This window comes from Hippocampus zosterae, chromosome 19 (assembly GCF_025434085.1).
Source record: "Hippocampus zosterae strain Florida chromosome 19, ASM2543408v3, whole genome shotgun sequence".
Classification (NCBI taxonomy): Eukaryota; Metazoa; Chordata; class Actinopteri; order Syngnathiformes; family Syngnathidae; genus Hippocampus; species Hippocampus zosterae.
The window spans coordinates 1,344,191-1,356,701 of record NC_067469.1 but is presented as its reverse complement, the minus strand read 5'-3'; the positions used below and the strand labels follow the sequence as shown (position 1 = coordinate 1,356,701).

General features: G+C 50.2%; 2 protein-coding genes across 2 annotated transcripts; one reads left to right on the top strand and one right to left on the bottom strand.

Annotated features, from left to right (window-relative positions):
- Positions 1-509: 509 nt before the first annotated feature.
- znf395b (zinc finger protein 395b) lies at positions 510-5,644 on the top strand. Its single transcript, XM_052053072.1, has 9 exons — positions 510-707; positions 1,258-1,433; positions 1,523-1,635; positions 2,662-2,846; positions 3,002-3,102; positions 3,283-3,569; positions 3,680-3,777; positions 3,981-4,087; positions 4,633-5,644. The coding sequence occupies exons 1-9, from the start codon at positions 591-593 to the stop codon at positions 4,742-4,744; spliced, it is 1,296 nt and encodes a 431-aa protein (XP_051909032.1). The 5' UTR covers positions 510-590; the 3' UTR covers positions 4,745-5,644.
- A 37-nt stretch (positions 5,645-5,681) lies between these two features.
- Positions 5,682-11,043, bottom strand: pnocb (prepronociceptin b). The gene is made up of 2 exons (XM_052053080.1): positions 10,900-11,043; positions 5,682-7,842 (listed from the first exon to the last, which is right to left on the bottom strand). Exons 1-2 carry the CDS (start codon positions 11,035-11,037, stop codon positions 7,207-7,209), a joined length of 774 nt encoding a protein of 257 aa, XP_051909040.1. The 5' UTR covers positions 11,038-11,043; the 3' UTR covers positions 5,682-7,206.
- Positions 11,044-12,511: the final 1,468 nt, after the last annotated feature.

Sequence of the window (12,511 nt, the reverse complement as noted above, 5' to 3'; positions counted from 1 at the left end):
GGCAACCCCCCCCCCCCCCGAAAGAGAATCATTTTTGCTCCGTTGATTCATGAAGGTACTTTCCATGCCTTGTATTGCACGTTTGTAAATATTTTGAGGCGGCCCGGTGAGCCAGTGGTTAGCGCGTTGACCTCACAGTGCAGAGGTACCGGGTTCGATTCCGGCTCCGGCCTCCCTGTGTGGAGTTTGCATGTTCTCCCCGGACCTGAGTGGGTTTTCTCCGGGTGCTCCGGTTTCCTCCCACATTCCAAAAACATGCATGGCAGGCTGTTTGAACACTCTAAATTGTCCCGAGGTGTGAGTGTGAGCGCGAATGGTTGTTCGTCTCTGTGTGCCCTGCGATTGGCTGGCAACCAGTTCAGGGTGTCCCCCGCCTACTGCCCGGAGACAGCTGGGATAGGCTCCAGCACCCCCCGCGATCCCAGTGAGGATAAAAGCGGTTCGGAAAATGAATGAATGAATAAATATTTTGCTCGCTTCATATGTCATCCGCTTTCTGCGGCGTGTCCACCCTGCAGGGGCGTTTGGACACTGCGCTTGACTGCTGAGTCCCCACACCGCACGGCAGCAGCAGCAGCAGCAGCAGCACCATGGCAGCTACGAGATCCGAAAACGGAGTCGAGTCCGAGCCAGGCGGACTGGCGGCGGGACTGCGGGCGCGCGTCTCGTACGTCGACGATCCTGACACGCGGCACGACGACAATGCGGTGAGGAGACAGATTGAGATGAGTTTGCCATGATTAGAATGAACATTTGGGGCTCAATCGGAGTTCTGTTTTTTTTTTTTTGGAGCTCTTTTGTTGTATTGGGGGAGCGTTTCACTGCACTTTTGAGAAGCAGGAGAGAAAAAAAAAACGGGTCTTGCGTCGGATTAAATTAGACGGCGCAGGTGCTTATACTTATCGTTTTCTCCATTTATTGCCTTCACGTCCCGCCGCTAGTTAGTAGAGAACGGAAGCGACGCCATGCTAATGGAATCATCCTTTCTTGGGGTCCCTCTGTTACTGCCTCGTCAGAGGTTGGCACTCGCCGCCTTTTCGTACCGCCTCCATCGTAAGCCATATTGTCCGCAGGCAGGACACCGCAGATGGGCAGGAAATATCTTCTCGGCGGCGTTCTTTGGGGCCCGTAGCGCAAAAGTCCCGATTCGGAGGTTTACGTCATCGGCTTAACTGAAATGACCGGCGAAAAGACACATATAAGTGTCGACACTGAAAAAAAACGACTCATTTGCAATCTTTGAACCTTCCCGTGAAGATCTACCCGCAGAACTGCATCCGAGATCCGTTTATGGACAGAAACGTTCATAAGGACAACACGGTCTACCCGCAAAGTGAGCTGGAACCAGGCTGGAGCATCGGGCCCGCTCGCCTGCAAACGAGGGCCCCTGCAACGGATCCACTCGTGGTATCCGCCGGAGAGCCGGCATACAGGTGAGAGATCGATCTGTGGCGCTGTGAGAATTAGTGAGAGTGGGCCCCGAAGAGTCCCACCGCAACCTTATAAGCTCCGTTGTCTCCAGTTTCCGTAGCCCGGAGTCGGTGGAGATGGATGAGATCATGGCGGCGATGGTGCTCACCAGTCTGTCCTGTAACCCCGTGGTCCAGAGTCCCCCGCAGACAGAAACCGGAACAGGTCTGCCTGCCTTCAATTTGGGAGTTGAACGATTCCATCCGTCCATTTTTCGATAGCTCTTGTTCTCAGGGGGGGCTGGAGTCAATCGCGACAATTAGTTTCCCACGCAAGCAAGCGTACAGGACGCGCAAAGTGGAAATGGTCATGACGTTACCTTCAATAGCCGACGTTAAAAATTCTGGAGTGGAACAATAGCTCGTTTGCGTAGCTCGATAAAGGTCAAGGGTCGAAGGAGCTCACTCTGCGCGGGGTTTATTACCCGATTTGAATGAAATTGCTCTGATCTGATCCTCCCTTTTCCAATATTTAAGCAAAGTAAAAATATTCATTCATTCATTCATTCATCTTCCGAGCCGCTTGATCCTCGCTAGGGTGGCGGGGGGTGCTGGAGCCTATCCCAGGTGTCTTCGGGCAGTAGGCGGGGGACACCCTGAATCGGTTGCCAGCCAATCGCAGGGCACACAGAAACAAACAACCATTCGCACTCACACCTAGGGACAATTTAGAGTGTTCAATCAGCCTGCCACGCATGTTTTTGGAATGTGGGTCGGAAACCGGAGCACCCGGAGAAACCCCACGCAGGAGAACACGCAAACTCCACACAGGGAGGCCGGAGCTGGAATCGGACCCGGTACCTCTGCACTGTGAAGCCGACGCGCTAACCACTGGACTACCGGGCCGCCCGCAAAGTAAAAATAGATGTTGGCAAATCAAAATTAAATAATGAAGGTTTGGAACAAAGGGAGGGAAATAGGATAGCAAATCTGTTTGGAGAAAGAGAAGAACATCACAACCTTGGCACCCGTTGCGGGACACCTGCTGTTCTCTGTAGGATGGGCAGAGTAGAAAGCAAGAGAGCATTTCCACAAGCGCGCTCTCTAAATTTAACGGTGAATTTCAATAACCCCCCCACCCCCGTTTCTTCTGGATTCCAATTCGGACTTGCCCCGTATATTTTACGAACCCATAACTTGCGTTCGGCGCGGTGCGGGAAGCTAAACGGCGATTCTTTCCCCTCATCATCAGCCGACATGGAGTGCGGCGGCGGCGAGCTCTCCGACAGCGGCAGCAGCGGCTACTGGAGCTGGGATCACGGCAACGTCAGCCCGGCCCCCTCGCCGTCCGTCCCGGAGATGGACGGCAGCCCCGATGAAGGCCTGAACATGGAGCTGGAGCAGGGCGACGGCGGCCTTCATGCCAAAAAGCCAAAGGTAACCACTTGTGGGCCACGTGTGGGCCACTTGCGCGTAGGTGTCCCCCCCCCCCAGCGCCTACCGTAGCTGTTTGGTATCACAATTGCGCCCGAGACGGCACAGGACCGCCATCTTGTGCCTTCGCTTAGCATTTTCCACGCTGTCTGTCACAGAGCTCTTTCAAAGGCTTGTACAAGTGTCTTTGGCCCAGTTGCGGCAAGGTGCTCACATCCTCCGTCGGAATCAAAAGACACATCCGAGTGCTGCATTTGGGGTGAGTTTAATGTCTCTTTTCCAGTTCAAAGCCTTTTGTATCCAAATCGGTGACAACCGTTGTTTCAAAATGGCATTTAAAAAAAATCCAGAGGGGATGGTGGAGGATTTAGGAATTGAGATTTGACATTTGGGCCACAACGTCTTTTGTTTGTTTTTGTTTTTCTCTTCCACCCGACAGCAGTGGTTCAGATCAGTCACAGAGAGAAGAGGACTTTTATTTCACAAAGATATCCTGCGAGGCCGCGGACACCGGCGTCACACTCGTTCCCGCCCAGCAGGCTTTGGGCCAAGCGTCGGCTCTCGGCTGGGCCACGTGCAGCTCGCCGACCGCTTTGGCTGTTCAGATCCCGCCCGCGCACAGGCCGAGGTCCAACTCCAGCTCCGGCCTGGGCGCGAGCAGGCCCACTCCGCTCAGTCAGTCAGCCCCCAGCAGTTTCTGGCAGATCCACACCGAGCATCTCTATCCAGGTCAGTTTGGAGGACCAACGTTGAGCTTTCAGCCATGAACGGTCTGTAAACCACAACCGTGATGCGGCCATTCCATCTCAACGACTTGAATGCGGCGTCTTCTTTACAGGCCTGTAACCCCGCCCAGGCACCTTCGGTCCCCCGAAGTCCAGCGTGCCACACTTTGACCACGCCCGCCGCCGCCCATGGCCACAGTAACCCTCAGGTGGGTCTCGGCAGCCCGGATCTGCGGTGCGCTCGTGGAGCCAAAAACGCTTTGCCGGTTGAAAGTTGCTTGATGGAGTTGATGTTGTCCGGGCTGTGCTCCGTTTGTGACCAACAGGTGTCATGGGGGGAGGGCTTCTCCCCCGGCGTCGTTTCTCATGTTGGTTTCTTGTTACACAGTTTCTTGTCCTCGGTCCCCTCTAGATGGTGAAACCTCGCTGCCGCTCCGTCAGCGTCGGGGAGCAATGGCTGCAACAGAACAGGCTCCAGACGATGAGCGCGTCACCCTCGCGCACTCACTGCTCCTTCAGGTGAGACCCCCCCGCAAATGTCCGCCCGGCGTCTGCCGCCGCTCCATCGACGCATCCTGCCCCCGTCGTTAAAATTTTCCACGGCGCCGAAGCGCGCCGGTGTCCAAACGCGTCTCGCGCCGGATGACAATGTAAGCCGTACGGAAAAACCGTAAAAGTTGAAGCCACGCCACTTAAATTGATAGTCGGTGTCCAAGTCGTGAAGGACAAAAAGTGAAAAAGCTACATTTACATTCAAAAACGCTTCCCGTGCTCTGTTGCCGGGTAAATAAATCTGCTTATATGTATATGTACATATAAAAATATGCTCATCCTGATTGGAGCCGAGACTGCTTGCAAATAATTACGGTACTTTAGTCAGCACCCCCCGCCCCCGAATCGATTCCTCTGAAATGGTTTGAACTTAATCCGATCAACTGCGCAATAGCAACCACGTCTTGCTTTCCGATTGGATCTTTCATTTTCAAACTACTTCTCATTCTTCATTAGACGCGCGCGAAAATCGATAACACATATATATATGAGGGTCCCCGTTTCATTGACAGGAAAGGTCGCGGGGAGGCCAAGAAATGTCGCAAGGTCTACGGAGTGGAGCGAAAGGACCAGTGGTGCACTGCCTGCCGCTGGAAAAAAGCCTGCCAGCGCTTCCCCGACTAAACAGCACAATGGATGGTTGCACGGATGGATGGATGGATGGATGATAAAACTCACATTTTATCATAAAAGACGTTATAGTGTATAGAACGGCCATTGCGAAAATGTTTTTTTTTTTTTTAAATACATATAATGTCTTTCATAAGCCGCCTCCAGACGATTTGTGATAAGAATTTCAGAAATCACTACGAGGAAAATCCAGGATAGGAGCTGCTTGCAAACAAAAAGCGCTTTGACGATGGCTGCATCCGTTCTTCATCTCTTTGGGGGTCGCGTTTCGCGATTCCGATTCGTCCGGCCATTTATGAACCGTCTGTTTATTGTTCCCGTGGGTAATGAAGGTTTGTGTATGTTTGCCCCCCCCCTCGTCGGTCTGCCACGGTGCTAACTGTTGACTGACGTTGATCACGTGACGTACTCGACCTACAATACTCTCCAAAGGTCATCGAACTACAGCCCTTTGTGACCCCGTCGTACAGTATTAGACGGCTTAGATTGCTTCTTTGTTTGTTTAATCCAATCCTCTTCCAGTGGTTTCCGGTATCTTGTGCGCTTTGAGCTACGGTACGTGCGAGTGTTTTGTACCTTTTTTAATGTCTCGTTAAGCCTACATTTGTTGCGATTCTTTTTTTTTTTTCCCTCCCATGTTTACGGCACTTTGGTGGAATATAAAAAATCACAGGAATAAGCTACGGTTAATTTGGTTTCATTTAACCAGATTGATTCCAATAAAAACGGATTCTCTTCCTGCCCATGTTGGCAAACAACCAATGTTGGTGGTTGTTTGGAGTGTTTACGGCAATAAGAGTTTGCAAAAGCAATAACAAAACAAAAAAAAAGGAAATGCAGTATATTGTCACACACACAAAAAAAAAAAAATCAATAAAAGCACTCATAATTTGAGACATCGTTTTCTCTTCTGCATGACAGTCCACAAAAGAAATAGCAAACTATTTTATTCTTGATTTTCTTTTTTTTTTCTATACACATTTGATGACGTCTTACAACAATGATTTAATGTTAAAAATTCTTTAAATTTTTACATTGTTATCCACAAATGTCATTTTTGAGATGCGGGTGTTAGAGAAGCATGCACACATGCAGGTGCAACATTTCTCAAACACACTCCACGCGCGCACGCAAATACACACACTGTACAGACATCATTACATCGCAAAATACACTATTAAGATGTTAAACGGTGGCTGTGAAGGAAAATAAATGTTAGTTTTTTTTTTTTGGTACAATGATGACCGTGGCTGACATGCACTGTTAATTCCTCCCCTCTGCTCTTTAACAATACATTAGAATGGCGTCATTTTGCACGGTGTGCCACCCACCCAATGATTTCCAGCTCCATTGACTTCAGTACAAACGAGGCTCTCCTTTCTTCTTTCATTCCACACAACAAACTTGCTTTTGTGTGTGTGTGTGTGAAAGAGAGCAGTGTGGGTGTTTTGCAATTACGACAGTCGGGCCAAATCTGCAAACTTTGTTAAAATATATATATATTATTTTCTTACCGAGCGAATTCAATAGCTGAAAACCCTAGCAGGTCATTTGGTAAAACTTTCTGAGGCGGAAGAAAAAGTTCCAGGAGATAACTATGTAATTTGCGCCTAATTACACAGACAAGAGAGTTCCGAGCCAATGGGTTGTTGTTCTTTGTAATCTCGTCGTGATTGCAGCGCCAAAGAAAAACATCCACATGATTGCATGCGGTTCATAGCGTGCGCATCCTTTTCGGCCACTAGAGGGCAGTGTTATTTCACCCGTAAATCATGTCTTGGACCATAAAGCGGCATATTTTTTTTTTGTGGGGGCGGGTGGGGGGGGGGGGGTCTGAATTTGAAATGAGATGCAGTGGATGCTTTAAAAACAAACAACCCTATTTGATTCGTTGCCTTTTAACTGAAAGCGACGATTCAATATTGTGGTTTCATTGATCCAAACTGGCGCACTGAGGGCAATTTTAACTACAACTAAAAAAAAAAAAAAGGTTTGGAGACTCTGAATTGCAGACCGCACCACTTGTCTGAGTTTGGCAATCGCGAGACGTACACCAGAATGTTAAAGTTCCAAGTCTAGACATTTCAATCAATTCAACACAACTAATGAGAGCTCGCCGGGCTGTCGGGTTTCCCAAAATGGAGCGCAAATGACTTTTAAGTACCATTCATGAGAGTGCAGTCAAACGTCACACCTTGTTTTTCCGTTTTTCCAATCTCATTTGGCCCGTCTTGCTGGTTGCACCGACACACACAAATCTATTCAATTGCACTTCTCTAAATTCTTTTATTTCACAGGACGGCATGATAAATACTGATCACGGTCAAAGCATTCCTCGTGAGTTTTACTGGTTGGACACAAAGAGCCGACGACGACGGTGGAAGTCACAGTTCAGACTGTTGAAAAGATGAGTGGTTGAGGTACAAGTATGCGTAGCGGGTTTGTGGGCAAGGTGTTTACAGTTTGTTTTGCCTCCAGGCTCTTGTTACCGGGGAGAAGTTGAAGCGGCCGCTACGGCTGCTCCTCATGCCGAGGTACTGCCGGAGCAGCTGGTTGACCCGTTTCTGACTGTTCCATTTTCGGGCAGATTTGCGAACGCCGATGAAGCCTCCGTAGCGCTTCTGGAGGTGTCTCGCCGGGGAGCCAATCAACTTCCTGTAACCGTGGCGCCCCCGCTGAAAGCCGCCGAAGCGTTTGGATAAGCTAACGGCCTCCGAGCTTTCATCCCGCTCGCTGACATTCCCACCTTCCCTCTGCTCGCCGTCTCCATCGTCCAGATGGAGAGCCAGGCTCTGCACGTCCTCCCCCGCCTCCGAGGATTCCAGCAGCGATGAATCGTAATGGACGCGGCGCTGCTCAAAGGGGTCCTCGACCAGGTCCCCATCCTCCTCTTGGTAAGGCTGCGCGGCCGCTGATTGCAGTTCGCCATCAGCGTTCAGATCCAGGGAGGTCATCCGCAGCTCTCCCGCCGTGCTTTTCAGAAGGCCGCCTTCCTCGGCAAGCGGAGGATAGATGGCGAGCTTCAGGGCGCGCTCGCACGACTCCCAGGTGCGCGAGGAGGAGATCTGACCTTTGCACTCTAAAATGCACATCTGGAGGCAGAAGGAAGCCGGCATGTAAATGCACGTACTTGACATGTAGGTGGGTAAAAAGGTGCACATCATCCATTAATCCGTCACTTTGCTTTAGCTAGCATCTCACTCGGGTCACGCGCACCAATGCAACACTTGCAAAATGCTAGACAATTACAAGAAATTATCTTCGTTTCGCTTTCGTTTGCTGTCTGAATGGCAACGGTACCATAGCAACAGCCGCTAAGCAGATCTTTTTGGGGTTAGCATTAGCATCCGCGCTAACATAACCCGTCGGGTGGATGATTGGGCGAAGTTCCGCATTGTTTGCACAGCGCTTTTCATTCATTCTTTCATTTATTCATTCATTCATTCATCTTCTGTACCGCTTGATCCTCACTAGGGTCGCGGGGGGTGCTGGAGCCCATTCCAGCCGTCTCTGGGCAGTAGGCGGGGGACACCTTGAATCGGTTGCCAGCCAATCGCAGGGCACACATAGACGAACAACCATCCACGCTCACACTCACACCTAGGGACAATTTAGAGCGTTCAATCAGCCTGCCATGCATGTTTTTTTTTTGGAATGTGGAAGGAAACCGGAGCACCCGGAGAAAACCCACGCAGGCCCGGGGAGAACATGCAAACTCCACACAGGGAGGCCGGAGCTGGAATCGAACCCGGTACCTCTGCACTGTGAAGCCGACGTGCTAACCACTGGACTATCGGGCCGCCCGCTTTTATTTATTGTCGGTTTAAGAGAGGAAGTGCATCCGGAAATTCAGCGCCATTAGTAAAGCGATTCATCACTCATGTTGTAAAACTTCACCGAGTGAATGCTTCCCTGTATCCCGAGCTGAGAGAGACTCGGGTCTGGGTGGCCGACTTGTCAGGAAATTAATGGGGCTTCTCCCTCAAGCGGCGTTCACAGCGCGGGAAAAGTCACGGACTAATGGAAGACGTCCATCATGCCGTAAATGCGACATCTACATCGGCATAATGATTGACAGAAGAAAATTAGCAAAAATAGCAATTATTTTGACGTCATGTTTTTTTTTTTTCAGACGGGGCTCTTCAACCTGAAGAAATATTTGAGGAATGATATATGATCAAAAAGTTTCGGAGAGACCTTTTGTGCACTTTTAATGGCCTCTGCGACAGGATCGTAATCTGCATGCCTCAAATCTCTCCATTGATTTAAAAGACGAGGACGGGCCCTATACGGACAAAGTCGAGAGTGAGGCCGTTACCCGTTCTTTTCACGTCGGTACGATAGTGCCCCCGTACATCTTCCTGAAATGTGTGCAGCGCATCTACCCCCCCCCCCACCCCCCTTGACTTGAAATGCTCAGTTTGACGCGAGCAGCAAAGCCCATTTACTTATCACATCTCGCTTAAATGAGATGAATTGTTCTCGGAAACCCGCCGACATCAAAGGGGATGGGCGCGGAGGGAGTTCTGCTGTGACTCTATCAACAGAAATTAATTATCCGTCCTAAATGAAATGAGCGCGCCAGGGGAGTCTTCCGCGTCAGATCAACGAAACAATCGAAAAGGAGTTTATGACTGAGAGGCCGCGTGTGTACGTGTCACGTTTTCATCACCTTGTGGGGACCGGAGGACACAAAACGGCAGAAACAAGAAGAGGTTCAAAGAACGCCTCACTCATTTGATTTTAAAAGTGTGCTTTGCTCTCTATCGGTGACCATTTTCATTTTCTGCACTCCTGGTATGATCCTGGCTGGCATTGCTTAACTTACTCTCTGTATTTACGTTACGCCCCCCCCAAAAAAAAAACCCTCAAAGGGATTTTTCACTCCGCTCTAGTCTGCATGTTGGCCACATCACAAATCACAGATGCTCCCTATCAGCCGCGAAACACGTTCGCCGTGCAAGTCGGTATGTCCGCCATATTGGAACCCGATGGTGTTAGCTAGCGCTACATTTTCGGCGCGTTTGTAGGTGCAGAAGCGTGGATCTGCCCATGCGGAGTCCACATTTTTCACCGGCGAATACGTTGAAACGTCCTGACGGTTTACTCCGTTTTGGCACTCCTTGCGGCAGCTGCAAAGGGTGTCTGTGGAAAGATCATCAAAGCGCGTCCCGGTGAGCGCGCGCAGCCTCTTAAGAGGCTTTCCAACGACGTGCCATTAGAGCGTCATTACGTTTCGTTATTATCGTCGTGCGCGGCTGATTGAGAGGATCACATCACCGCGGCCTCACGTGGTGACGTGCTGGGCGCATTTTCAACATCCACCGAGGCCATCGAATACGCTGCAATGAAAGCTTAAAAATACATAACCCCACTAGATGGGGGGCGGAGGGGGGGAAGAAATACGTAATGGTCTCATGAAATCGCTGTGAGACTTCACGCATGCTAATAATCCAGACTTTTTAATAGCAAAGCAATTTTTGTTGCATTATCACAAATCCTTTCTGGAGTCCAGAGTCGACGCCGAGAGCGTCTTTGGGGCACAGCTGCGCCTCACGCAGACTGAATGCAATTCCACCCTGAACTCACCCAGGAGTAGCCCTGCCCGCGATCTCATTTCCAAAGAGCCGAGAGAGGGAGGGAGAAACGCCACTGAGTGAAAAACAGCCGGCGGGCAACCTTGAATTGTGGTTGGATGGCTAATTTAGCCAATAATGATGTCGAGGAAGACAGCTGGGACCTTTATGGAAGATGTAATAGAACAATGTAATTGACTGCTGCTTAGACTCATCGGGTGGGGCTTTTCACCGCTGACTGACACATTTGATCAGCTCTGTATTGTGTTGGTCGCCTTCGCGTCGAGCCAAAGATGGAAATCCCCCCCGAGCCTTTCATTGTTCCCCGCTCCAGACGCGAGCGAGGCCGGCGGCAACCTTTGCGATATCGGCATACGCAGATTCACCGGAGCATACGCTCCATTAACTAATCGTCCAGCCGTATCAGTGCGGAGCGATCGCCGTCCACGGCAAATCCGTATCCGCTCTAGCAGTCGAGCGGAATTGCAAATTGCAACGTGTAAAAGTCCTAAAGACGAATGTGACGAAGCTGAAACACAAACGCACACCCACTCACACGGAGCGCCCACATACCATCGTGTCAAAGGCTTGATGCAGTTGCTGCTTCTGTAGGACGAGGCCGCAGGCCAGGCACTCCCCCTGGCAGTCGCTGCGTCCAGGGGTGACGAAACACGAAAGCAGAACCAGCAGGCACCACAGAGGGATCTTCATGGCTCCGCACACCCGCACAGGCAGGAAAAAAAAACAAAAAAAAAAACGGGAGCCCGATGAGCAGGGGTGCCAAGAGAAGACGCAGCTGGGTAAGGGTCAAGTTCGGGAAGTCCAGCCTGGGGGAGAGGGGGTGAAGAAAGCGGTTACACAGGATTGCATCAGGGCCAGTTTCAAGGAATTATTTGCTTATTTTGATGTATTTCTTTATTTGTTAAGGGCCGAGCGTCGCTGGCGGGAGATTGTCCAGCCACCACCACCAGGAATTGGATCGTGTTGGTGTGATGAATGGTGAGCGCAACCGGATGCAATGATTGAAACAAAATTGCAACATGATTCAAAGTCGGGCAAGAATTCTTAAAGTGGGTTTGTGCAGCAAAAAAAAAACAGCAACTCAACAAACTGGCAACTCCGTAGTCAAGGTGTCGTTGTTTTTCGAGAACTTTTGTGATATCGTAAAGAAATTGGAGGACAACGTATAGCCGGGGCCGTGTCTAAAATGGTCCTGATGAACTGTCATTTAGCGCCGACGGCAAGCCAGGTTAAATTCAAGCTCGTGGACGATGCCGATGGATGAGGACGTGATTGTATGTCTCCATTTTCATGTTTTTCTCCACAGACGGGAGAAATCACATGGGTTCGTCGCGCCTCGGAGCGAGGTAGGCGGCGTCCGTTCGGAAACGTGAACTCCCACGCGAGGAAACCAAAATGGGTCCTTGATGACTTCCTAAAAAGGTGCGCTGCTGAAAAATTTGAAAGGATGCTAACACAAGCGCTGTCGATGCCATGCCAGCTCCATCCATCATGTGCCCCCCCATATTCCCAAAGTTACAAAGGGCGGTGGAGGGGGGGGGGGGGTGAACAGCCACTCAGATCATTGTAAATTGCTTTCGCTCATACACAGCTGCCTGGCCTGGCTTGTTGGTTTATGGATCACAAACGAGATAAACCGCATGCGCTCGCTATGCTCGGTTAATGTTGAGCTTTTGGGTGCTTTTGTGTGTAAAAAGGGCCGTACTTTGTCACTTGATGATGCCTACCGGCACCTTTTAAGCAAAACAGATGCTAAATGTGAGCAAAAGTGACATGTTTAGCTGCGTAGCTCTTAACTATGTTTTGCCTTTTCACAATGTTTTTGTCGGCTGTTCCCAGCGGGTGCGTGAAATGACGCTTGTAGGGAATTCATAATTGCCTGTCTTCTGCGTCAATCGCTGATTTTTTTTTTTTTTGTGTGTGCAAAAAAGACAGCTACCAGTATTTATTTGAATTTCATTGCTTTGTATGAGGGCGGCCCGGTAGTCCAGTGGTTAGCACGTGAGCTTCACAGTGCAGAGGTACCGGGTTCGATTCCAGCTCCGGCCTCCCTGTGTGGAGTTTGCATGTTCTCCCCGGGCCTGCGTGGGTTTTCTCCGGGTACTCCGGTTTCCTCCCACATTCCAAAAATATGCATGGCAGGCTGATTGAACACTCTAAATTG